The sequence below is a fragment of the Cnephaeus nilssonii genome (genome assembly GCF_951640355.1).
Source record: "Cnephaeus nilssonii genome assembly, chromosome: 19".
Classification (NCBI taxonomy): Eukaryota; Metazoa; Chordata; class Mammalia; order Chiroptera; family Vespertilionidae; genus Cnephaeus; species Cnephaeus nilssonii.
In genome coordinates, this window is record NC_137090.1 from 410,185 (window position 1) to 431,782 (window position 21,598).

The 21,598-nt window shown below is 63.2% G+C and overlaps 3 protein-coding genes across 8 annotated transcripts in view; 2 read left to right on the forward strand and 1 right to left on the reverse strand.

Moving 5' to 3' along the window:
• The first annotated feature begins 1,152 nt into the window (after window positions 1–1,152).
• On the forward strand, window positions 1,153–6,569 carry CYBC1 (cytochrome b-245 chaperone 1). Of its 3 annotated transcripts, none has more exons than XM_079797621.1 (8): window positions 1,168–1,221; window positions 1,451–1,589; window positions 1,982–2,103; window positions 3,138–3,179; window positions 3,706–3,779; window positions 4,328–4,424; window positions 4,975–5,119; window positions 5,422–6,569. In XM_079797621.1, the coding sequence occupies exons 3-8, from the start codon at window positions 2,019–2,021 to the stop codon at window positions 5,540–5,542; spliced, it is 564 nt and encodes a 187-aa protein (XP_079653747.1). In that variant the 5' UTR covers window positions 1,168–1,221; window positions 1,451–1,589; window positions 1,982–2,018; the 3' UTR covers window positions 5,543–6,569. The 3 variants fall into 3 exon arrangements, with proteins under 3 accessions (XP_079653746.1, XP_079653747.1, XP_079653748.1); XM_079797622.1 differs by having other exon boundaries at window positions 1,205–1,221; window positions 1,508–1,589; XM_079797620.1 differs by lacking the exon at window positions 1,451–1,589 and having other exon boundaries at window positions 1,153–1,221.
• A 141-nt stretch (window positions 6,570–6,710) lies between these two features.
• On the reverse strand, window positions 6,711–16,570 carry HEXD (hexosaminidase D). Of its 3 annotated transcripts, none has more exons than XM_079797582.1 (13): window positions 16,442–16,570; window positions 14,119–14,252; window positions 12,795–12,904; window positions 11,393–11,480; window positions 10,963–11,127; window positions 10,471–10,654; window positions 9,662–9,733; window positions 9,106–9,301; window positions 8,392–8,474; window positions 8,012–8,090; window positions 7,838–7,912; window positions 7,377–7,466; window positions 6,711–6,924 (listed from the first exon to the last, which is right to left on the reverse strand). In XM_079797582.1, exons 1-13 carry the CDS (start codon window positions 16,461–16,463, stop codon window positions 6,726–6,728), a joined length of 1,497 nt encoding a protein of 498 aa, XP_079653708.1. In that variant the 5' UTR covers window positions 16,464–16,570; the 3' UTR covers window positions 6,711–6,725. The 3 variants fall into 3 exon arrangements, with proteins under 3 accessions (XP_079653708.1, XP_079653707.1, XP_079653709.1); XM_079797581.1 differs by having other exon boundaries at window positions 7,838–7,939; XM_079797583.1 differs by lacking the exons at window positions 14,119–14,252; window positions 16,442–16,570 and adding an exon at window positions 13,006–14,112 and having other exon boundaries at window positions 7,838–7,939.
• OGFOD3 (2-oxoglutarate and iron dependent oxygenase domain containing 3) overlaps window positions 16,462–21,598 on the forward strand; it is a gene marked incomplete at its 5' end in the record, with an annotated part of 80,339 nt that continues 75,202 nt past the window's right edge. For both annotated transcript variants that reach the window (XM_079797586.1, XM_079797585.1), the window contains 5 exons: window positions 16,462–17,003; window positions 17,583–17,800; window positions 19,149–19,224; window positions 20,283–20,325; window positions 21,429–21,493. In XM_079797586.1, coding sequence (XP_079653712.1) covers window positions 16,462–17,003; window positions 17,583–17,800; window positions 19,149–19,224; window positions 20,283–20,325; window positions 21,429–21,493 — 944 coding nt within the window. The remainder of the gene's footprint in view (window positions 17,004–17,582; window positions 17,801–19,148; window positions 19,225–20,282; window positions 20,326–21,428; window positions 21,494–21,598) is intronic.

Consider the following 21,598-nt stretch of genomic DNA (forward strand, 5'->3'; position numbering starts at 1 on the left):
CATGCTGTTATTTGCATAATTCCACCTTTTCTACTAGATTATCAGCCATTTAAAGATGAAGTCTGCGCTGGCATTCTACCAATATTAAATAAGGGAGCAAGAGATATCTGATTTGGTTAAAATCTTGATGAATATTGGTAAAAGCAAAAGACTGGAAATAAATACAATATCTATAAGTAGGGGGCTGAGTGAATAACCTCTGCAGATCGTGCCTGTTATCCATGCATTATATGTCAGCTCCAAATTCAAACTTCAGTGCCTGCTCTGTGCAAAGGCATCAGTTACTTTCCTGTGCCATCAGGTGTAATGTTCCGCTCTGCCAGTAGCGGGCGCTGGAGAGACACTGCAGGAGGAAGCCCTTTCCTTCTGGGTGCGCTGCGCGGGCCGCCCGGACCTGCAGGCTCCTTCTGCTCCCAGCGCCTCCCCGGCGTCCAGCGCTCACACTGCATGGTGGCCAGCAGCCCCCAGCGTCCACCAGCGTCCCCCTGGCGACCCCTTAAGTGGTTTTGTGCCAAGTGCCTCTGGCGAGACACCTTCGGCGAAAAAGCTTTCCCAGTACAAGGAGGCTTTCCAGTGGTTCCACCAGGGCAGCGCCCAGCGGTCCCTATGCCATCCCGTGAGCCACAGCTCGTCCGCTCCAGCGAGGTCCAGAGCTGGCCCCTGGGGCAGAGTGGGGTCCTCACTGGGTGCTCCTTCAGGGCCTGGGGGCTTTGGCCTTGTTTCTTGCCATTCTCTATGGTCCAGTTGACTTCCTATCAGCCTCCCTTGCTGCAATCCCCAGTTATTGATTCATTATATCAATCTCTCTGTTCAAAGTACCGTGTGGTTCCTCTCTCCTGAACGGACCCTGTCAAATACATCCACCCACACCACGTCGTGCTCTGCAGCCATAACCTGCATGTGCCCGCGGAGTGCTCTGCGGTGCACCTGCCGGCTCTGCGGCTCTGCTCGACGCCAGGGCGGTTGGGGCCGTTCCTCACCCCCCGCCCCCGGGGATTGAACGCGGAAGTCGGCGCCGTCCTCGTCCCTCCACTCCTTGCGCCAGAGTCCGGCCGTTAGGAGGACGCGCCACCCTCTCGCGGCTACAACGAGCACCGCATCCACCTCCAGATTCCCGAGGACCCGCCCCGGAAGTCGGGCCCGCCCCCGCCCCAGACCCGGAAGTGAGCGCCCGCCCCTTGGCCCCAGGCTCCGTCCCGCGCCCGCCGGTCCACGTTCTCGGTAGGCGCCGCGCGGGGTGGCGCGGGCGGGCGGGGGGCGTGCGGGCTCCGCCCTCGGGAGTGCGGGGCGGGAGGCGACGCGGGGGCTGCAGGGAGCGGGTCTCGGGCTGCGCCCCGGCCCAGGCGGTGCCCTCGCTGCGCGGGCAGGTCCCGGAGGGAGCGCGGCGCTGCACCCGCCGCTGTCCGGGGTTTGAGTGGACGCTGCTGAGACCCTCTGGGAGGCGCCCCAGAACCGGTCCCCGCGCCCTGCGGGCATCGGTGTGCCGGGGTGCTCCTCCGCGCTGCAGGTCAGCCCCGGGGGACGCACCGCGCAGCCGAGGCGACCGCAGGGCTGGCTTCCCGGGGCCTCGCAGGGCAGACTCTGCCGAGGTGAGACCTGCAGTTCCGGTTTTTGGCGGGACCAGCGCGGGGAAACGAGGGCGGTCCGCTAGGTTCTGGTGGGCCCCGGAGCTTGAAGTCACTGGGGCTAAGGTGGCTGAGACAGCTTTGCCGGTGAGACGGGGCAGCGGAGGGCCAGCGCCCGTGGACCGTGCGTGAGTCCGAGAGGGCGCGCGGCCCCAGTGCAGTCCGTGTAACCGAGCAGAGCGGGGCCTTGCTCACAGGGGAAGCGGCCTCCCCCCGGGGATCAGGGGATCTGGGGGGCCAGCTGGGTCCCCAGCCTGCACCGCCTGGCGGGGCGGCCAGCGCGGCTCCCTGCCCTGGAGAGGCCGCCCTCGTCTGGAGCGGCAGTGGCCCCAGCTGTCCGTGTCTGCCCTCCCCAGCCGGGCTCCCGCTGAGAGGTGTCCGCGCGGCCCAGGGATGTACATGCTGGTGGAGACGCTCTCCAGTTCCCGCCTCCATCTGAAGAGGGCGCCGGGCATCCGGTCCTGGTCCCTGCTGGTCGGTAAGGGTTTCCATATTTCACCCCAAATAAAAAACTTAACTTTAAAAATAGGTGAAAATGAAACTCCCGTTTTCCTTCCTTGTTTTACTCCCGACCCCCAAACACAGCAGCTGTCCTGTTTGTTTGTGTTCTCCGGGGTTTATCCGCTGTCTGTGCTGTTATGTGTGATGTGTGTCTGTCTTGCCTTGTTCACCACTTGACATCCTTGAGTTAACACTGCATGCTCTTCTGAGGGCCCATGTTACCCCCCCACACACACTTTTAAAAATATGTTCTTAGTGATTTTATAGAGAGAAGACGGGAGAGGGAGAGAGAGCAACATCGACTGGCTGCCTCCGCATGCCCCCCTGCAGGGGATTGAGCCTGCAACCTCAGGCAGGTGCCCCCACCGGGAATTGAACCTGTGACCTTCTGGTGCAGGGGACCACACTCAACCAACTGAGCCACATGGCCGGGCCACGTTCCCCCTTTCACTTGCTCTCATACACCTGCTCACAGGTGTCTGATTTACCCGCAGGCCCACGTGATGTGTGATAGTGCGTTCTGTTTTCCCCCCAAGTGGGAGAGGCTGCCCTGGCCTCCATCCCCGTCACTGCCAATCAGAGGGCCCTGCACCCGCTGGGCAGCTGCCCTGGGTGGCCTGGATGGCGGGTGTAAGCCGAGCCGCCTGCCTCCAGCAGCCTGTCTCCAGTCCTTCTTTCCCATGACCCTGCATGTGGCTCCTCCATTTCTCCTCAGCTGATGTGTTGTGACACTTTACGTAGTCCTGTCTTCATTCCGCACTTGATACTGTTGGGGTAACACCCACGTGGGGCTCCTCGGTCCGACTCCCAGTCGGCTCTGGGTCCTCACGGAGACGGATGTGTCACCTGCGTACTGTGAATGGCACGTACCGTGTTTGTGAAGAAGCTTCCCCCGCTTCTGAGCCTGGTGGTCTCCCTGCTCCCCGCCCCGCAGCCTCGCTGGCCCTGGGGAGGCGGCGGGCTCTGGGCTGGTGGTGGTCCCGCAGCAAGGTCCCTGCTTTCTCTCTGCAGGAATCTTGTCCATTGGCCTGGCGGCTGCCTACTACAGTGCAGGTGAGAAGCAGCGCCTGCTCCCCGCAACTTCCTCGCTCTTTGGAAAACGGGAAAGAAGGAAAGCCCATCATTCCTGACCCACCAAGGCCTGGCCTCTGGGAACACCGCCTGCCCCTCTGCCTCCTGGGGCCTCACGGGCACAGCCGCACCGCTGTGTGCCGGCGGATTCGCCCTCATGCCCAGCACTTCTCACTTGTATCTGGGCGTTTTCCTGGGTCAGAAAATCCTCCTCGAGAGGGTGCTCTCTCGTATCTGCGTGGGCTCGTTGCGGGGTGAGCCATGCTCTCAGCCTCCCCACCTTTCCCCTCCACAAGCCACGCTGTGATTGGCAGAGACCGGCTGCCTGTCTCCAGTAGACGCCACAGGGAGTGAGGGCAGAGCGGGAGGAGTGTGTCCCACGTGGCCCTGAGTGACAGGCAGGGCCCCAGGGCCGCTCCAGCCCAGCGTCTGGGGGAGAGGGACCCCTGCGGGCCCACCCTGCGCCTCTGCTGCTGCTCTCACGTGGCCGCGTCCTGTTTGTCCCCAGATAGTCTGGGCTGGAAGATCTTCTACGTCACCGGCTGCCTGTTCGTGGCCGTGCAGAACCTGGAGGACTGGGAGGTGAGGCCCGCTGCAGCCCGGCTCCCTGCTGAGACGGCGCAGGGGCTCCTGGTGCCTGGGCGCGGCCCTGGTGCCTGTCCGTCCCTGCTCCGGGGCCAAGGAGTCTCCTGGAGCCGTTTTTCTCCTAGCAGCTCTTCAAGGCTGTTTGTACCCAAATTCTTCCTTCCCGAGGTCGCCGTAGCGCAGAATGGCACGGGCCAGCCCGCTTCCTCGGGGGCCACCCCCTCCCTTGTCCCTCGTCATGATCCTTTGAGCTGCCTGGCCCTGTGCTGCTCTCTGACCCCGTTCCCTCGTTGGCTGACCTTGGCCACTGTCCTCGTCCTGGAACACCTGCCTCGAGGCCCCAGGCCCCTGCGCTCACACCTGTCAGGAGTCTCGGTCAGGCTGCAGGTGTTTGGCTTTGGCAGAGCAGCTTGGGCGCTGGCGTTGGGTCCTGAGTGGGATGGGAAGGGCGAGGGTGGGACAGTCGGCGAGACAGGCCCTCCCGGGTTCGTGCCGGCGGCTCCTGCCCAGCGGCCAGCAGCCGGTGACCCCGTGGCCGTTTCCAGGAAGCCATCTTCGACAAGAGCACCGGCAAGGTCGTGCTGAAGACGTTCAGCTTGTACAAGAAGCTGCTGACCCTCCTCCGAGCAGGCCACGACCAGGGTGAGGCGTCGGGGCTGAACGGGACACGGGCTACCCCGGGCTGGACGGGGGGGCAGCCAGGGCTGAGTGGCGGCTGGGACTGGGCCTGAGGCCCGGGTCCACGCTGGCTGCTCGGTAATCAGGGTTGAATCCCGCCGCTGGGGGGACGTGGGGGCCCCTCGACATGGCCTGGTCCGAGGCTATTGCCAGGCAGCCCCAGCTCGTTGTCCGGCCACTCAGGACAGGAAGGCCCTCTCAGCCATCGAGGAGATGAAGCAGAGAGACGGGGGGACAGGCAGGCCTTTCGAGGCCACGATGGGCCAGATGTTCCTTCTCACCAGCCTGGCCGTGACCCGGCAGCTGCAGGACCCTGCGCTGTGGCCACTGACCGGTGACACCAAAGGTCGGGGTCTCGCCTGTCTTCTGGGGCTCAGCCTCGGACACAGTGGCCGACGCTTTCCGCTTCATGGCAAGCGTGGCGTGGTCCTCTGCAGAGTGGCCCGGAAGTGACCCCGCCCGCACCCAGGTGGGGGGACGCTGCTGCCCCTGACCCGCCTGCCCTGCCCCCCAGTGGTGGTCCTGCTGAATGACATCCGGGACGTGAACGTGGAGGAGGAGAAGGTGCGGTACTTCGGGAAGGGCTACGTGGTGGTGCTGCGCTTCTCCACGGGCTTCTCACACCCCCTCACCCAGAGCGCCATCATGGGCCACCACAGGTGAGCGAGGACGGGGGATGGGACTGCCCAGCGTGGCGGGGCACAGGGGCAGAGGACTGGGGAGGCTGGGGGCAGGCGTGCCACCACCGCGAGGCGATGCTGGGGTCCCCACGAGGACAGGCAGAGCATGGGGACCTCAAGGGGCTCCAGCAGGACGGGGCGGGGCTGGGGCCAGGTGAGGATGGGGACCAGGACGGAAGGTGCCGGGTCCTAGTGGAGAGCTCTCGGGGGTAGCGGCTGTGGTCTTTCCGGGTGCACCGCTCTCGTGGTAACCGCCCTTCCTCCGGTGCCGCCCGGCCCAGCGATGTGGAAGCCATCGCCAGGCTCATCACCAGCTTCCTGGAGCTGCACCGCTCGGAGAGCCCCGAGGAGCCGTCTGAGAGCAGCGACAGCGAGGCCGACGGCCCCGCCGAGCAGGGCTGACCCGGGGAGCCCCCGGCCGTGGACCTGATGGAGCCTCAGCAGGCCAGCCTTCCTCCTCACCACCCAGCTGTGTCCCTGGCAGCCCCCGGGCGGGGGCCCTGGGCCACTCCTGCTGCTTGCTGCCGCCCTCTGCGCAGAACCACGGCTGGGCTCCCAGGCGCCCAGGGCGGGGGTGGCCTCGGATCTGCCTCCCGGAGCCAGGTGGCCCCAGCCTGGTGGTGTGGGGCGTGAGTGTGGTGGGTGGCGTGGCCTGGTCTGGGCTGACCCACCCCACAGCCCACCAGCTGGGTGTGCTCCAGCCTCTGGAAGGGGAGGGGGCCAGGCTCCCCAGGGCACGGCCTGAGGCCGGTGTTCCTGCCCCCGCCTGAGGCTGGCCACTTGGTCCCTGGGGAATTCAGCTCCAAGGTCACGGCGAGGCTTCAACTCATCGCGGACCAACCAGGATGGTGCTGGGCTGTCTTGGGGCAGATCCCCTCCCGTCCCGTCCCGTCCCGTCCCCTCAGCCCGGGCAACGCCCACTTGGCGAGAAGAGGTTCTCCCAGCCTCGTGCACGGTTTCAAGCCGGGACCTCGCTCTGAGAAGTCAGAGAAGACCTGTCAGCTGGGCCCATTTGTGGGGCAGGAAGTGGGCCGCACCCACGGAACTGGGCACCGAGCACCTCCGGGCAGGTGCACGGGCAGGGCCCGGGATCGCCCATGGGGCTGCCGCTGCCTGGAGACACGGACCGCAGTTTCTGCCATCTCCCTCCTCGGCAGGGGCTGCGACCACCTGGGCTTGGGAACATGTCGCTGGACCTGCTAGTGGGGTTCCACGTGAGCCGCTGGACTGAGCTGTGCAGGGCTGCCCCTCCTGAGGGCTGAGAGGCTCTGGGAGGGGGGGGCCAGGCAGGCCTCGAGGTCCCCCCACCTCCCGTGGGATTGTTGTGAACACCAGGCGGTAGTGAGGTCACACTCCTGCCAGCACGACTTCTAGCTTTTTCTCTCCTTTTTATTTCACGAGAATTAAAGTTCTACGTGCGGATCAGTGAGCAGGTCCCTACGGGCGTTTCCTTCCCTGTTTCAGCCGCCTTCTCCCCATGATCACCACCGGCGCCGAGTGGGGCCTGCTGCCTGGCGTCCCGGGCGCAGCAGGAGGCGAGTATTGGGCCAGACAGAGCTGGACTCGGGGTGGGAGGCCCATCCCCTCAGAGGCCCTGGCCTGTGTCGGGGCCGGCTGGTGGGGTTGGGGGGCTGGCGGCCTCGAGGTCCTGCAGCAGCGCCTGCAGCTGCCCCAAGCTGGGGTGCACGTTCTCCTGCAGCCACTCCTCCACGGCGCCCTCGGGGAAGACGCGGTGCAGGGCGGCTGCCAGCTCCTGCGTGAGGGCGCTCCACCTGCCCAGGAGACTGAGACCCGACAGGTGTGAGGATCCCCTCCATCGGAGCAGCTGTGCCTCAGTTTACCCATCCGTGCACCGGGCTGCCGCGTTGTTGGGAGTCAATGACTGGGGACACATTTTAACATCTGAACCTGGGATTTCCTTAAGACCTACACCCATCAGCAGTGCACAGCACTGACACGCAGCGGGGACAGTCTGCGCAGAGCCAGCGCCGGCAGGACTGGCTGGCAGGACCCTGTCTCCTTGGTGCCAGGGAGGATGCGGGCTCGTGCCAGCCGTGGGCCCAGGACGGGCCCCGGGGGTCTGGCTCCACAGTGAGCCTGGACCCTGCCCGGTCTTTCTGGTCACCCCCCTCCTCAGGCTGGGGGCACCTGGGGATCCAGGCTCGGGAGCCGATGGCCACAGCGCTGCCACCGTGTGGCAGAGGGCACCAGCTCCAGGGGTGGGCACGGGGGCTACCTGAGCGCCTGGGGCTGGATGTGCTGGATCATGACCGGGTGGATGAGCTTCCGCCGGCGGTGGTAGTGGCTGAACCAGCCTGTCACGTACCTGGGGGAGAGACACACACAGGTGGGCCCCAGGGACGGGGGGCAAGGAAGCCTTGGGTGGTTTTTCAGTAACACCTTTGAGGTCATCTCAGTCTCCTAGACATTTTAACAAGTTGTTTTCCCCCAGAAAGTTTTGGTGCAGGATGGGCAGGCCCTCGCCCTGGGTGTGTGTGGGGGGCATACCCTGAGCCCCCGCTCACCTATGCCCCCATTCCCCTGTGCCCACACTCCCCTGTGCCCACATTCCCGTGCCCACACTCCCCTGTGCCCCCATTCCCATGCCCACACTCGCCCATGACCCTGCTCACCTGTGCCCCCATTCCCGTGTGCCCACACTCCCCTGTGCCCCCCCTCGCCCGCGCCCCCGCTCACCTGTCCCTCTGCAGCATCTCGTCCACAGAGCTGCGCAGGTGCAGGCTGACTTGCATGACGAGGGCCAGGATGTCACTGCCAGGGAAGGAGCCGGTCCCCTCGCTGCACAGAGAACCGGGCGCTGAGATGGGGCCGGGCATGGGGGGAGGGGCATCGCTGAGGCTGGGGGATCACCTCGTGACACCGGCGATTTCCAGGCTCGAGATCCCCAGCAGGCTCTGCACGCGTGCCCGCACGTCCTCCGCGAAGCCTCCTGAAGCCAAGCAGGTGGCGGGTCCGTCACCGCCCGGGCGCGTGACGGCGCTCCCGCGGGAGACAGGGCCGGACGGTGGCGCCCGTCTCCCCCGCCCACCAGCACCCCGATGCCCCTGCAGCCAAGGCAGAAGCACCTTCCTTCCCGAGGCGTCATGGATTTCTCAGGGTTCACTGTGTCCGGGGGGCACGTTCCCCCAACCTCCTAGCCTGTCTTGAGTTCAGGCTGCGGGGGCGGGTGGGGAACCGCTGAGGAAGGCCACGGCCCAGCCCCCGGCCTCGGGGAGAGCAGGGCACCTTACCGTGCAGGAGCGACTGCAGACAGACGGCCAGGGACGGGATGCCCACGGGCAGCAGCTCACACAGCACAGAGAAGTGGTCGTACCTGAGCCCGCAGGAGAGGGCGCTCAGCTCCGCTCCCTGCACCAGGACGGCACCGAGAAGCATCTGCAGAGCTGGCTGCTGCCTCCGGAAACACCCTTGGCTCCCGAGTGTGCAGGCCCACCCGCCGCCCAGCCTGGCTCAGTGCTCTGGTCGCCACCCTGGAATCCTCCGAGTTCGGCTTTGTGAGTGAGGGCGAGGGCACAGCTCCCCTCGCAGGCCCTGCCTCCAGCTGCCCCGGGGCCGCTCTCCCTGCCCGTGGTGCCAGGGCCACCTGGCCTCTCCCCTGGCCCCGACCCTAGGTGGGACCTGTGGCCAGGACTTGGCCAGGACCAGGGTCCACTCATAGCTCAGATTTGCAACTGGCATGAAAGCGTGAAGAGCCAGTGTCTGTCCCGGTCCCCGCTGTGCGTGAGCCGCTGGGTGTGGGGCTGTGGACAGGCACGCGGGTCCCAGGGCGGGGCCAGGAGGGCAGCATGCCCTGGGCAGAGTTTGGGGGCGGCTGCAGGGTGTGAGGGGCCCTGGCTGCTCCCCCGCCATCCCCAGAGCATCTGCCCTTCCCTCCGGGTCAGAGGCCCAGCCTGGGTGGCGAGGAGGGCGGTGAGTCCTGGCCACGGGCGCTGCCGCACCCTCACCTCTGCCAGCCGGTCAGGACGATGCCCTGCAGGGTGTCCTTCCGCCCCTGGGCCGCCACCTGCAGCCACCGCAGGTTGTTCCGGAGGTGGTGCTCGATGGGGGGCAGGGCCTGGCTCGGCCCCGTGGCCCCCTTGAAGGCACTGGCGGCCCACAGCCGGGGGAAGCCGCACTTCCGGTACTTTTCCATGAGGAGGGCTGACGAGACAGCGCGAGGTGGGACTGGGCCAGGGCCGAGGAGGCCGCGGCCACCACGCCCGAAACACGTGCCCGACACCGGCCGCGCGGGTGGAACCCAAGGAGCCCACGCACGGCCTGGACGGCGCCCCCTCAGGGAGCCCACCTCCCGCCCCCACAGGGGACCCCGGTTCTCGTCCATTAGGACGGGCCATCCCGTGAGGACCGGCCACAGGACACGCAGGCCGCTCCCTGGGACCCGGCTCCCGGGCAGGGTCTGCGGTGAAGCAGAGGCAGGTCAGGCTCCGATGAGGAAGGAAGCGGGCCCCGTGTCCCCCCCGGGCATCAGGTGGCGGGGTCGCCCCAGCGGCTCGTACTGACCCTTGCCCTGCACGTCCAGGTCGGCCCCGTAGTCCCAGAGCACTGGCTCCACCAGCTGCGGCACCCCGGACGCTGCGGGTGAGAGGCCGTGAGTGCCGAGTGCCCGGCCGGCGGAACGCCCCGGCCCCGCCGCTTGCATGAAAACGGGCCACACGCCACCTTTTCTAGGACACGCTCCACGCTGCGCGGCTCTTGGTGGAAATGCCACAGCCGGGAGCCCCGGCCCAGCCCGTGGCCCAGCACGTCTCCGGGGGCACCAGGCCCAGGTGCAACAGGAAGGTGCGCTAATTGGACTTAATCGTAACAAACCCAGATCAAACCCAGGTGGCCACATGGGTGCTGGCTGGCCTTGAGAAGGTGGGCCCCCACGTGGGCACCGGGGCACCGTCCCGGCTCTGCCCAGAGCTGTGAGTGACCGCACCAACCTCCCGTCTCCTCCCAAAGCCTCAGGCCCGGGCGCCGGGCTGGAGGGGCTGCAGCTTCCCCCGTGGAGCCGCGCCAGCGTCCGTGCAGGGCAGGCGGAGTGGGCAGAGGGCCCGGGGGCGGGAAGCAGGGCTCCCCGTGGCCCAGCCTCCCACCCCCGGTGGCCAGGGCCCCGGGCCTCGTGGCCGCCCAGGTCGGACCCAGCGCTCCCATCCTGCCAGGCTCCCAGGTGCCGTCCAGGGGGAGGGCGTTTCCAGGTGAGGACATTTAAACCGTGGCTCTGACGGGACTGTGGGCGGCAAAGCTCCGCTGCGTTTGTACTCAGTGCCCCGAGCAGACGGGGCTCAGCAGCAGCCGGCGCCGCCTCCCGTGGACGCGCCGCTGACCTGACAGCTGGTCCTCGGGGATGTCCCGCAGCATGTCGTCCCACACCAGCGGCGTCGTGGCCGGGTGCCGGGCCCGCACGTGGCTGGCCACGGCCTTCACGTGGGACAGACATAGCGTGGCCGTGGTGTTCTGCTCCTGCTGCAGCCACTGCCTCGAGGCCTCGCCCTCCCCGAGGTAATAGACCTGGAGGAGGGAAGGCAGGCCCGTCTGCCTCCGGACCCCCCCGCCCGGGAGCGACCGGGCTGCCGTCCCTCGGAGCACCCAGGCAGGGGCACGGGCACGGGAGGAGGCGGCAGCGGAGGGCGACCTCGAGGGTGCCTTCCACAGCAGCTCGAGGGGAAGAACCCGACGCCCCCACGGCCTGCCCTTCTCTATCGGGTGCGTGGGCTATTTTTCTATTTAAGAGAAGCAGCCCCGGGGGTGGGGGGGTGACCTTGAGGTGAAGACGTGGGAGCCTGTGGACCTGGGGGCGGGCCGGATGCAGCACCCACCTCGTCACAGCCGATGTGGAGCCACCGGGCTCCCGGGTGCAGGTCCAGCACCTGGTCGACCATGGCTCCCACCAGCGCCAGCGACTCCGCCTCGTGCGGGTTCAGGGTGTTGGGGAAAAGCGCCACTTCTCGGAGGTGGGCGAGAGCCTCATGCTTCAGCACAAACTGCGGGAGGGGCCGGGCCGGGCGGGGGGGCGGGGGAGCAGGTCACGAGGGGAGAGAAGCTCACGCCTGGACAGGACAGGCCGCGTCTGGGTTTAAACTTCCGACAGCGGCTGGAGGTCCCCGCCGAGGAGGTCTGACCCTCAGCCGGCACGCCTGTCCGCAGGGGCTTCTGAGAGCCTGTCCCTGCAGCGCCCGCTGCCTCCTGCCATCGCGCCCCCCGAATCCCGCACCTGGGCGCCAGGCGACGCCCGTCCCTCCCACTTACCTCCATGTGTCCGAACGTCTGCACCAAGGGGACCACCTCGAGCTCGTGCGCGGCGGCCAGACGCAGGACCTCCGTGACCTCAGCGGGGCTGCGAGACAGGCCCCCAGCTCGCTCACACTCCCGGGCCCTCCTCGCCAGCGCCCGGGGGCTCTCCTGGGGAAACTACGCCGGCTAACACCGAAAAGCTCCACAGGTATTCTGAGGGTTCAGAGACGCTACTGCTCTGGGATTTGGGCTGTCACGGCTTCAAGTAACATTAGCTTTTTACCAGCGACTCTCACCCAACCCCGGGACGCTGGAGTCACTGCACCAGAAACTGCCCCACGAGGAATCATGACAGAGCAGGCAGACCCGAGGGCAAACTCCCCGTGGGCTTTAGTGCAGCTGTGACCTAAAAAAGGTCGCCACGTTTTTATTTTTTATTATTATTTTTTATTTGTTTATATTTTATTGATTTTCCACAGAGAGGAAGGGAGAGGGAATAGAGAGCTAGAAACATCGATGAGAGAGAAACATCGACCAGCTGCCTCCTGCACACCCCCCACCGGGGATGTGCCCGCAACCAGTGTACATGCCCTTGACCGGAATCGAACCTGGGACCCTTCAGTCCGCAGACCAACGCTCTATCCACTGAGCCAAACCGGTTTCGGCAAGTCGCCACGTTTTTAAATGATTCAGAAAAATACTTCCCACAAATGGTGGTGTTGGGACACAGCCACGCCCAGTCATTCGCATGTCACCTGTGGTAACAGAGACTGGCCGGGCCCAGCCTGCCATGCTCCCTGTCTAGTCTTTTTAAAAATATATTTTGTATTGATTTCAGAGAGGAAGAAGAGGGAGAGAGAGAGGAACATCCATGATGAGAATCACCGATAGCCGGGCCTGTGCCCTGACGGGGAATTGAACCGTGACTTCCTGGTTCATAGGCTGACGCTCAGCCATGGAGCCACGCCCGTCAGGCTGGGCTGTTTGTTACTGATCTGCAGGGACACCGTGATCTCGAAGCCAGCAGGGTCACCCGGAGCACCAGGTCCGATGTCATGAACTCTGAGCCTCTTTCCTTTAACCTCCACCTTCCCATGGAGACCCCGCTGTGGCCTCGGGAGCAGCCTCCTCCCCCTGCCTGGCACCTGTCAAAGCTCCTGCCCGCCCTTCGCACCTGCGGCACCAGGATCACGGCCCGTGGGGATCACGGCTTCGCTTACTTTCTCTACTATTCTGTGAACGCGTTTTATTTTTATAGTCGAAGGCGTGCATTTAAAAAGACAGATGGGATTATCCCACTGTCGTGAAATTCTCGCCTGCCCTGCCCGCACCCCCAGGTTGCCACCCCCACCCTTTCAAACACACACACACCCCCCCCCCGTTTTCTCTGCAGGTGGCGACCCGCGCGGGCAGGTACCTGTAGGCGTGCGGGGCCCTCAGCAGCCTCAGGGGGCCCTCGTAGGGAAACGTGTCTTCGTACTCGATGAGGAGGCCGTTTGCGCCCAGGGCACGGAACAGCGGGAAAATCTGGGGGAGAGGGGCGTGAGGAAGTGACCTGCAGCAGCACGCGGGCGTCTTTAGCTACGGACACAGGTCTCTGTCGGTACTTCTCCCCGGACACGTCTCACCTGGACGGTGTACTCTGTTACGTCAGTCAAACTCTCTCCCGCAGTGACATGTTCAAGGGCTAAGCTGGGGGGAGGCGGGGCCAGGCGGGACAGGCGGCCACGGGCACAGAGAGCAGCTCACAGGAGCCGGGGGACCGGCAGGGCTGGGGTTGGTGGTGTGCGGCTGGAAGGAAACTTAGAGGAAGTGGGGCCCGGCCGGCGTGGCTCAGTGGTTGAGCCCCGACCTATGAACCAAGAGGTCACAGTTCAATTCCCGGTCAGGGCACGTGCCCGGGTTGTGGGCTCCATCCCCAGTGGGGGGCGTGCAGGAGGCAGCTGATCAATGACTCTCTCTGAACATTGATGTTTCTATCTCTCCCTCTCCCTCTCCCTTCCTCTCTGAAATCAATAAAAATTTATTAAAAAAATAAAAGGGGAGCAGAGGCGTGGCTGGTGCTACCTCACAGGCGTCCTCCCCCGCCCCACTACGCCACCTTTATTTCAAAGGAGATGAACTCCTGCCCTCAAGGATTTCTAGGACTAGGCCGAGTCTACGACACAGAGCTGGGACCTCCTTCCCGTCTGGTGCCACGCAGGGTGGCAAGCAGCGCCCTGTGGGCACCGGGGAAGGCCCCGTGCAGACACGGAAACAGCAGCCTGTGCCCAGGGCTCGTCTGACTTGCCCACCCCTGTGGACATGACTGTCCACGCGCCCTTGCCCTCGCGTCTGAGACGTTCTGAAACAGGCTGCAGGGGAGGAGGGCGTCAGCTGGGAGGAAAAATCCGCTGTCACGCGTCATACAACTGGTCATTAGTCATTGACTGCAAATTACAAAACCACGCACAACCTCACCTCCTGTCGACAACGCCTGCAAAGACCCTATTTCCAAATCGCGTCCCGGTCACAGGGGCGAGGGGCCAGGATTTGAACGTATCTTTTTGGGGGACACATTCAGCCCACGGGGAAGAGGTTGGGGGTTTCTTCATCCCTTTTTTTTCCTTTTACCCTCCTGGCTGCCCTGTGACCCGGCCAGACCCCGCAGCTGAGTTCTCGGCACACATTGCTACAGGTCACTGTCCACACCTTTAGAGACCCACCCGAGCGGCTCCCCTCGAGGGAAAAGGGGCTCCCACCTCCGAGAGGTACGAGACCTTGGGCGGGGCTCCTTTAAGGTCCAGGTGAACAAATCGCATCTTGAAGGGCGAGGCGTCCGACATCTCGCTGTCTGTTGGGAAGTCACACGACCAAGGTCTCTTGTTCGGGCCGTCTTCCTGGGAGAGAAAGCCAGAGTTAGGAGCGGAGTCCCCTGCCTTCTGTCAGGTCTGCTATTCACACGGAGGAAACTCCTTCCACCAACACGGCTCACACGTCAAGGCGTGCATCTCCTGTGCGAGCAGAGGGGCCTCTGTGTTTCGGGGTGATCTGCCCCTGAAGTAGAACAGCACTGGTTCCCTTTAAGAGGCTCTGGTCTGTGGTAACACCTGTGCCCGCAAGGAATTCTCCGGTCCTAAAGGCCCTTCATCCGTGAGAACAGGCAGAGGTCTCCAAATACTATTTCAGGCCCCACGATATGTCTTTGTAGAAAGTTTATCCTCCGTTTTGTTTTTCTTTGGATAACATCAAAACTATTTTCATTTCTAGAGCTGGTGTCAGCCACTTGTATGAAGAATCTACAAACATTTCCGCTAGGTCAGAGAAAACTGCCCGGGATTTAAAACAGGCCATTGGCCCTAACCAGTGTGGCTCAGTGGATAGAGCGTCAGCCTGCGGACGCAAGGGTCCCAGGTTCGATTCTGGTCAAGGGCATGTACCTTGGTTGCGGGCACATCCCCAGGAGGGGACGTGCAGGAGGCAGCTGATCGATGTTTCTCTCTCATTGATGTTTCTGACTCTCTATCCCTCTCCCTTCCTCTCTGTAAAAAATCAATAAAATATATTTAAAAAATAAAAATAAAACAGGCCATTGATTGGCATGTTGAATAACTACATTGTGCACCTGAAACTCATATAATACTGTATGTCGACTATACCTGAGTTTTGTTAAAAGGCAAAAATTTTAATTATTTGGAAAATGGATGAGCCACAAGTGTATCAGGGCTGGCTGGTTTATGTTGATGTGGAGGGAGTGTTTGGATGACAATGAAGCAGCTGGAAATAGTGAAATCTTATTTTTTTTTCCCTACTATAAGAGCACAAAGGGTTAATGGGAAAAGAAACTCTGCTACATTGGTCATATATACAGTTCAGTAACTCCCACCACTCATTCCACACAGGCTCATGAACCCGACCGTGAGGAGTCTATAGTGCAGAGGGGAGATACGATAGATGCATACAGAAACCAATCCACCTGATGTCTTTTAAAAAGGAATTACAGCCCTAGCCGGTTTGCCCAGAGGTTAGTGTCTCGGGTCGATTCCAGTTAAGGGCATGCATCTTGGTTGCAGGCTCAACCCCTGGCCCCGGTCAGGCGCCTGCGGAAAGCAACTAATTGATGTCTCTCTCACACCGATGTTTCTCTGTGTCTCTCCCCCTCCCTTCCACTCTCTCTAAAAATCAATGGGAAGATATCCTCAGGTGAGGATTAACGACAACAAAAAAGAAATTATATTCAAGACAATCTCAGTGACGAAATTCTTAAAGCAAGGGGGTAGATGAAATTTATGAAAAAAAATTCTGAAAAACAGCAACGCTTTGTAAAGCTGAATTGTTTTAAAATCTTACAAACCAAACCGATTTTTCAGGGACTAGATTGAAAAGAGGCACGGCGAGCTGAGAAATCTGCCTTGGTCCTGGGCGCGTCTCATATTCAGACAGAAATCCTGTTACCCCTGTCACGATGGGGCAAAAAGAGTGGAGACTGTTGCACGTGAGAATTATAATTTTTTATTATTGCTGTTTAGAGGGAGGAAGGGAGAGGGAGAGAATCAGTAATGCTTTCGCGAGGGGCTGCCTCCTGCACGCCCCCTACCGGGCATTGAGCCCGCAGCCGGGGCAGGTGCCCGGTGCCCGGTGCCCGGCGCCCTGACCGGGAATCCACCTCAAACCGCGGCGGGCTCCCTGCTGAGACGCCCAGGGACCGAAGAGAGCGGCCAGTCCCGTCTCACGAGTGCGGATTCCTCTGCTGTCCCTCCTGCGAGGAGCCTACAGACGCGAGATCCTTTCGGAGACTCGGCCACTGTCCCTGCTCGGGATCGGACCACAGGCCGGTCCGCAGTTTTGTCGCTGGTTCCGCGGCTCCCGGGCCGGTGCCCACGGGCCCTGCGTGGCCTTGGGTGGCACTCCCGCCCCGTTTCAGGACTGCGGGGCGGAGCTCTTTTCAGTTCAACAGATCCTGGAAGGTTTCCTTCCTACCCGCCCCCCAACCCCTCCACACCCCCACCCCACACCCCACACCCCACACCCACACCCCACACCCCACACCCCACACCCCACACCCCACATCAGTAAACGACTCACCTTCTTCGGACTCAATTCTCATGAATGAACCTCATTGTCAGCTCGGCTTATTCAGAATCGCAGGGGTCCTCACGGGCAGGTTACGACCCCACTCCTTACCCCAGGGCCTTCGGGCCCCACTGAGCACGATGTGCCAGCGCTCTGGGGTGGCACAGACCCCAGGGGGCGCGGCCCCGGGGAGGAGGCACGGACCCCGGGGAGGAGGCACGGGATGGGGGGGACGCGCTGCACCCAGAGGCTCCGAGCTCCGCGGGTTCCAGGAGGGCGGGGCGGGAAGGGGAGCGGAGGATCCGGGCGGGGCGGGGTGCCTGCCCGGGTCCGCAGCGCTCGGCTTGCGATTGCTCGGGTCTGGCCGCCAGCCCCGGAGGGGACGGCCGAGCGTGTCGCCCCGCGTCCCCGGCCGCGCCTGCCTCGCGCTACCTCTCGCGCCGCTCGTCCCGGCTCCGGCGGCTCCCGCGTTCGGCCCGGCTCCGTGGCGGGCTGGCCCGATGGCGCCTCAGCGGAGGGGCGCGCCCAAGGCGCCCGAAGGCAGCGGGACGGCCGAACGCAGGCGCCCGAGCAGGTACTGGCAGCCCGGGAGGGAGGGCGAGGGCTCGGCGGCAGCGGGCCCGGCCGTGGGCGTGGCCGGAGGGGGCTGCCTGTGGGTGTGGTCTGCCCGTGGGGGCGTGGTCTGTCCGGGTGGGGGCGTGGTTTTTCAGCGAGAGGCGGGGCTGCCCCGTGAGTATCTGTCCGAGAGTGGGCGTGGTCTGTCAGGACGGGGGCGGGGCTGTCGTGTGGGTGGGGCCAGCAGAATCCCGCCCCCACCGGCACCCTCAGTCACCCTGGCAGCCCTGGCTCAAAGCCGTGGGTGGCTTGGGCTGGGAGTCACGGGTGGAAGGAGGGCTCCCCGCCCGAAACCTTCACTGACTCCCCTAGCCCGTGTGTAGCGATGGCTCCACGCCGGACTCCACACATTCTCACCGTATTCTACCCCCCCCCCGCCCCCGCAGGTGCCTCTGTATTGATTGACAGCAGCTCTGACAATGGTTAGTGCAGGGCCAGGTCAGGGCAGTGAGCCACGGTGGCCGTGGCCTCTGGTCGGCATGGTCTGCCGTTCAGCACCCACAGGTGCCGGTGGGGACCATGTGTGTTCTGTTCTCAGCGTGAAGAGTGCCCGGGCGCCCCGGGAGGTGCGGAGGAGGTGGCCGAGAGCCGCCGCCCTGGGCGCTGGGGCCGCGCTGGCTGCGCTCCTGCTCTGGGGCGGCCTGGCGGGCGAGGACGGTGTCACCGAGGTCCTGGCTCACCGAGGCGAGGTCCTGCCCGGCCGGTTCATTGAGGTGCCCTGCTCCGAGGACTATAACAGCCACCGAAGATTTGAAGGTAGGTGGCGCCGCGGTGACCCGGGAAAGAGCGGGGCGGCACGTTCACGTGAAATGCAGCGTGTTTAACGTGCGTGTCTTTGCTTCAGTGAGTCGGTGGGATGGGGCTGAAAGTGATGGGTGACCTTTCCCCTTCCCCAGCTCTGTTGCCCACACCTGGGCTGGGAAGTGCAGGTGTTTGGGGCCCTGCACAGGGCAGGCCCGTTGGTCTCCTTGGAGGACCTGGGAGGCCGCGGCCGGGGCTCCCCGGAGGCCCCCTCACTGGGGGCGGGTGCTGTCGGTGGAGGAGGAGGTTTGCTCGGAGGATGCAGAGTTGGAGAGAGGACTGCGAACGGTGAAACCAGCACAGGCACTGGCTGGACAGCGTCGCTGCAGAAAATAGGAACGTCCCTCCCAGAGGCCCTTCTCCCACGTGGCGCCTGTCCCATCCGGGCACCCTCGGCTCTGAGCGGGCAGGAGGAGGGCGTGGCCGGCCGGCCGTCTGGTTCGGGCTGCGGGTTGTGTCCGCAGAGGCCCAGAGGCCGAGAGCCGGCGGGTTCAGCACCCTGGAGAGAGCGCAGACCCCGGGCGGAGCGGTGGCCGAGCCCTGAGACCCCGCGCCCTCGGGCCTCTGGCAGCTGTACATCCCCGCACGTTCCCCTGCTCCGGGGACGCTGTCTCCGTTGGAAAAGCCGTCGCCGGGGCGGCCGGGTGTTTCAGGCAGAATTCAGTTGATCTCTTATCCAGAGCAAGGCTTTGAACTTGAACCAAGAAATTGCCAGGTGCTTCCACCAGGGGGCGCTGTTGGGATGCACAGAGGGGATGTAACTGGAAGGAAGCGGGGAGGGCGGGGTGGCCAGGCAGGAGCGGGCCTGTGGTTGGCCTTTCCCTCTGACGTCCCAGTGTTCGGAAAACCTTTTTCAGAGGTTGGACTGAAGAAAACTGTCCTTCCCGCCCATTTAACAATTCATCATTACAAACAGCTGGAATGGGGGCGAGGGAGGAGGAATTCGTGTTTAATGGGGATGGGGTATCAAGTTTGGGTATCATCTGACAAAGTTCTGGGGATGGGTGGGGTGACGGCTTCACAGCACGCGAATGCGCTTGATGCCATTGAACCACCCACGTAAAAACGTTAAAGCAGCAAGTTTTGTGACATGTATAATTTACCACAATGAAAAAACAGCGGGCGTGCATTTTAAAGCCTCTGGACAGCCCTTCGCCAGCCCTCTCCTCTCCCAGGTGAGAGAAGCGAGGAGGGGCTCGTCACGCTGGGGGCCGCCTCCCATTGTCCCCGGGAGGGCTCCCACAGGCTTTGTCTTCAGGCTTTATTGTATCGGTGACCTCTCACCCGGCTCCTCTCTCTCCAGGCTGCTCCCCTATCAAGTGTGGCCGGGGCATCACCGACGCTGTCATCACCAGGGATGAGGCCCGGCGGGTCCGCAGGTGGGGCGCATCCCCGAGCTTCTGTCCCGAGCCAGCGGGAATCTGGGGCTGGGGGGCGCGGAGGCGGAGGAGGGGAGCAGAGAACTCCTACTCACAAGATGACTTAGAGAATTCATTAAAGTTTCTGAGTGCTCCCGAGACAGGGGTAGGCGTGTCTGATTCCAGAAAAGGCTGCTGCCCTCTGAAGCGGGCTTCCTCCCGGGAAAGCGGTTCTGACCCGTTCGGGTGGTCGGGTGGGGGCGCCGCCCCAGCAGCTCCGGGGCCCCAGCGGGTGCCTGTGTAGAGGCTGGGTGTTCGCCCACAGCAGGTGGTCACCAGGTGCTGGTTCCATGTCCTCCCAAACTGGGTGGGGATTAGCCCTCCGGCCACTAGCAGGGACTCACGGGGCAGGAAGTCTTACTCAGAAGTAGGTGGGTTTTCCTGGTTGAAATTTTAAAAACAGGATCTTAAAGCGTAGACTTTACGACAAGCTGTTCAGGCACAGAATGTCTTTGGAAGCGAGCGGTGAGTGGGACGGAGTCTGGCCCCGTGGGCTGCGGTCGACATTGTTGGCATCGCCAGCCAGACGCCGAGCGAGTCCCGACGGGAGGTGCTCCCGTTCCCGGTCCAGACGACACCGTGGGCTCTTCGGCGAGGGCTCTGGCTTCGGGTTGGCCTTCCCCGCAGTTTCCTGGAAGCTCTTGCCCCTTCGTGGCCGCATGGTCCTGTCGGGCAGCGGGCCCACCACGGGGCCTCCACTCCCCGGCCGGGAGGTTCCAGAGGCTGCCCCAGCCTGTGGAGACAGGACGGGGACCGCCTGGGCGTGGTTCAGCCACTCCGCACGGCAGACTGCCATGGCGCCCACTTGTTCCTGAGCTGTGTTCTGTGTTGTCAACAGAAGATAAAACAGCCATTCACTCACTTAGCTTTGGAAGCTGCGTCCTGTGGTCTAACCACCTGCTTATGTCCTAGACATTAAACAGTCTGTCAGCGTGGCATTGACCATGGGTGGGCACTTGCCTAGATATATGGCAGGTGAGACTGTGAATAGGTGTGACTTACAATGATCTCTCCCACAGCATAGCGGAGAAGGGGCTCTCCCTGGGAGGATCCGATGGAGGGGTGAGTTGTATGCGACTCCGGCTTCAGTTTTCTCTTTACTCCTTTTTTCAATGTATGTCGTTATTTATGTCAGAGAGAGGAAGGGAGAGGGACAGAGAGAGACAGAAACATCGATGAGAGAGAAACATGGATCGGCTGCTTCTTGCATGCCCCCTACTGGGGATCGAGCCCACAATCCAGGCTCAGGGGTTGAGCGTTGATATGAACCAGGAGGTCATGTTTCGATTCCCGGTCAGGGCACAGGCCCGGGTTGTGGGCTCGATCCCCAGTGAGGGGCGTGCAGGAGGCAGCCGATCCATGATTCTCTCTCATCATTGATGTTTCTCTCTACCTCTCCCTTCCTCTCTGAAATCAATAAAAAATATTTAAAAAAAAAATAAGTTATGACCCAGCCCTGGCCAGTTTTGCTAAGTGGTTAGTGCGTCGGCCTGTTCACCGAAGGATCTCAGGTTCAATTCCCGGTCAAAAGCACATACCTGGGTTGCAGGTTCAATCCCCGGTCCTGGTCAAGGCATGTGCAGGAGACAGCTAATCGGTGTGTCTCGTTCACTCGATGTTCCTCCCTCCCTCCCTTCCCTTCTCTCTCTAAGACGAATCCATGGGGGGAATGTCCTCTGTGAGGATTAAAACAAAAACAGTACTGGCCCAGCCCTTCGCTCCTTGGCATTTGTCTAAGAGAATGAGCGTTGTCCGCACAGACGCACTCCCTGCAGGTGGACAGGAAACAGGGCCCGAAGGACAGGGTGCGTTTAAGGTCTTGGTGGAGATGGTGGTTGCGTGGGGGCATCCGGATGCCAAAACTCCTGCAACTGTACTTTAAACCGAAGCCGATCGCTGTGGGTCGGCTTTACATGAACAAAGCTCTGGCGGGGGGGGGGGGGGGGGGGGGGGCGCCCCGGTGCGTCGGGCGCCGTCTGTGGCTGTTTCCAGAATTGGACCCGAGTCTGATTGGGCTGCAGCGAACGGGACCGTGCGGCACACACTTGGGTCTAACTGTCTCCCGCCCTGGTTGCGCTAGGACGGGTCTCAGCCACGTGTCGTGGGGGCGGCTGGCGAGGCTCCGTGGCTGCCGCCCTCACGCTCCGCTCTGCCGTCTCCTGCAGGCGTCCATCTTGGACTTGCACTCGGGTGCCCTGTCGGTGGGGAAGCACTTTGTGAACCTGTACAGGTGAGCGTCCGCGGGCGGCGGCCCCCTCGGGCGTCCTGCACCCGGGGTCTGAGCACTCCTTGGGGGGACACCAGCGAGGCTCGCAGCAGCGGCTTCGGGTCCTGG

Bases quoted from the DNA above. Each gene is read 5' to 3' on its own strand.
- CYBC1 (XM_079797620.1), top strand. From the start codon at position 2,019: ATGTACATGCTGGTGGAGACGCTCTCCAGTTCCCGCCTCCATCTGAAG. The intron at 3,180-3,705 runs GTGAGAAGCAGC...GTTTGTCCCCAG, and splicing joins GGCTGCCTACTACAGTGCAG to ATAGTCTGGGCTGGAAGATC. The intron at 4,425-4,974 runs GTGAGGCGTCGG...CCTGCCCCCCAG, and splicing joins CCGAGCAGGCCACGACCAGG to TGGTGGTCCTGCTGAATGAC.
- HEXD (XM_079797581.1), bottom strand. From the start codon at position 16,463: ATGAGAATTGAGTCCGAAGAAG. The intron at 10,655-10,962 runs GTGGGTGCTGCA...TCCCTCCTCCAG, and splicing joins TCCACATCGGCTGTGACGAG to GTCTATTACCTCGGGGAGGG. The intron at 9,302-9,661 runs GTCAGTACGAGC...CTGTCTCGTCAG, and splicing joins CCTGGACGTGCAGGGCAAGG to CCCTCCTCATGGAAAAGTAC.